This window comes from Propithecus coquereli, unplaced genomic scaffold (assembly GCF_000956105.1).
Source record: "Propithecus coquereli isolate 6110/MARCELLA unplaced genomic scaffold, Pcoq_1.0 Scaffold241, whole genome shotgun sequence".
In the NCBI taxonomy this organism is placed as follows: Eukaryota; Metazoa; Chordata; class Mammalia; order Primates; family Indriidae; genus Propithecus; species Propithecus coquereli.
This window is the reverse complement of record NW_012147964.1, coordinates 741,404-743,929: the sequence shown is the minus strand read 5'-3', so window position 1 is coordinate 743,929 and position 2,526 is coordinate 741,404. Positions and strand designations below refer to the sequence as shown.

At 58.2% G+C, this 2,526-nt stretch overlaps 1 protein-coding gene across 1 annotated transcript in view; it reads left to right on the top strand.

Annotated features, from left to right (window-relative positions):
* Positions 1 to 2,023: 2,023 nt before the first annotated feature.
* TNFSF9 (tumor necrosis factor (ligand) superfamily, member 9) overlaps positions 2,024 to 2,526 on the top strand; it is a 2,421-nt gene continuing 1,918 nt past the window's right edge. The window contains exon 1 of the mRNA XM_012646123.1: positions 2,024 to 2,257. Within this exon, the coding sequence (XP_012501577.1) occupies positions 2,024 to 2,257 (234 nt within the window). The remainder of the gene's footprint in view (positions 2,258 to 2,526) is intronic.

The following is a 2,526-nucleotide window of genomic DNA, read 5'->3' as shown; positions in this document are numbered from 1 at the left end:
AAAAAAAAAAAATAGTGCTTCTCTGATGGAGAGAAGAGTTGGTGTCTCTTTTGCAAATTTATCTACGGCTGACGTGTGTGTTTTATTTTATTATTGTATCTTATTTTTTTCGGACTCCCCCGAAGCTCAAAGATAAACGTTTGTATTTTAGCCACCATCCACCAAACTGTCAGAATTAGCGGAAGTCACCAATAACTAAGTCTTGAGGGTGGCGGAATTCTAGGGAAATGAACCTTTCCACTCTGCTAGTTTGCTTTTTTTTTTTTTTCTGGTTTACAAACAAACCGTCACTGCGGTGGGGTTTCAGGAGAAAACAGTGACAGTGAAAACAGAGGCTAGTTCGATCTGTTCTCTTGACGGGAAGGACAGTTTGAACAGAGAATGTGAAAGGCGAGGTGTCTGCGGGCCGCAGGTCATGGGAAAGAACGTTGCAGGCAGAGGGGTAGCAGGTGCATCGGAACAACCACATTGGCACAACGCCGTGGGTGCTCAAACTTGAGCGAGCATTGGAGTGTTTGCAGGGCTCCGTCAAGCCCCGATTTCTGGGCTCCTCCTCCCAGAGCTTCTGTGGGTCTAGGTTGGGGTGCTAAAATTTGCATCGCTAACGTGTTCTGGCTGGCACGCCATCTGCTTGGGCCCCACACTGGTATCATTATTGCTTTCTTGTAATTCCCCAGCAAGGCCCAACGCGGGATGCAATATAGGGCTGGCGTTACAAGATACTTGTTCAGTTGAGTGAAAATTTCCCAGTGTTTTATGGGCTGTTGACTCCTGTTGGCGGAGGGATGAATTGTCTGGTTCCCCACGTCCCCCGTCCTGGACAGTGAGGCTGCCCGAGCGGAAGGGGACTCCGCGGTCAGTGTGGACCACAGCGGGTGTGAGCAGACCGGGACTTCAGTGGCAGCTCAGGGCCATCTCCCTCTCAATCGGGGGGGAGCTTCCTCTTTTGGGGCCAGGTTCTGGCTGCTTCTCAGCGAATCCTCCCACCTCCACCTCATTTACCACAACAAATGGGAAACTGGAGTTTCCTGCATCTGACTGAAGATTGTCCCGCTCCTGTCAGGGAATTTCTCCACTTGGACTCTCCAGCCTTCTGCTTGTGGGGTCCCAGGGGCTCGTGACAGGAAGCATTGGGTGGGCAGGTGGGGGGAAGGCCAGGGGAGGCCCAGGGGTCCTGGGGAAGGTGCAGGGGGGGTGGGGGCTGGGCATGACACTCCGGGTTTCACGTCGGGGTGTGTGTGTCGGGGGACGTGTGCGCCAGCAGTGAGGGTGGTGGAGGCCTGGCTGGACCCTGACCCCTCTGTGGAAGCCCCGGGGCGGGGGGAGTCTCAGTGGGCTTAGGGGCTGCCAAGAAGGAGGAGAAAGAGACAAAGGGGACAGAGAGACTCAGACAGAGGGAAACAGAGACAGGGAGACACAGAGACAGAGACAGACAGAAACAGAGAGAGACAGAGAAACACAAAACGAGAGGCCCAGGGAGCTAGAGACATAGATAGGGAGAGACACAGAGACTCCCAAACAGTGACAGGCAGTGACTCTCACAGAGAGAAACAGAGAAATAGAGAAATACAGACAGGACAGAGGCAGAGACAGACATAGAGAAGAGACAGAGATGTAGAGAGAGACAGACACAGGGAGAGTCAGAGACAGACAGACAGAGGCAGAGATGGGCAGAGACACAGTGTGGCCCGGAGATGGAGAGACCGCCTCCCTCCCCCTGCAGAGACAATAGGGACAGAGAAAGGCACATGAGTCACCCCAAGCCACCCAGAGACTCGGGGCAATGGAGGCAGAGAGAGACGGCCAGGGCGCTGGAGGCCGCGGGAGTGAGGCAGGGAAAGAGGAACCGGGCAGAGCTTGGAAGGCCGGAGTGGAAGCGAGCCGCCCGGGGAGGAGAAAGTGGAGTGGGGAGGAGAGGGGCGGGGCGCACGTCGCCGGGATCCCCGCGGGCCGCCCCGGAAAGACCGGCTTCCGGTATAAAGCGCGGCGCACCGGCCGGGGCAGCAGTCCCCTGTCGCCTGCCATGCACTCCAGCCCCGACGCCGCCCCGGACCCGGAGGCCCCCTCGCAGCCCGCGCCCTGCTGCCGCCGCGCGCTGCCCTGGGTCCTGGGCGTCGCTGTGCTGCCCTTGGCCGTCGGCGCCGCCGTCTTCTTTGCCATTTACTGGGCGGTGCAGAGGACCCCCGCCTCGGCCAGCCCCGCGCCCACCCCGATACAACGCGGGGGCCTCGAGCTGTCGCCCGACGACCCGCAGCAGGTGAGAAGCTCCCTGATCCGGCCCTCGCGGGAGACCCCAGCCGCCCCTCTGGGACCCCGTGCTCTCTCCCGCACCCCTGGGGACACCTTTTCTGCGCCTGGAGCAGGGGAAAGGAGACTCAACTGTCCCTCTCAGACCCCTGAGGGCTCCCTTTCGCCATCCAGCACGGGGGGGGCACCCCTTTTCATCTCGCACTCCCACTTTTTTCTTTCTTTTCTTTTTTTTTTTTTGAGATAGAATCTCACTCTCTTGCCTGGGCTAGCCTGCGG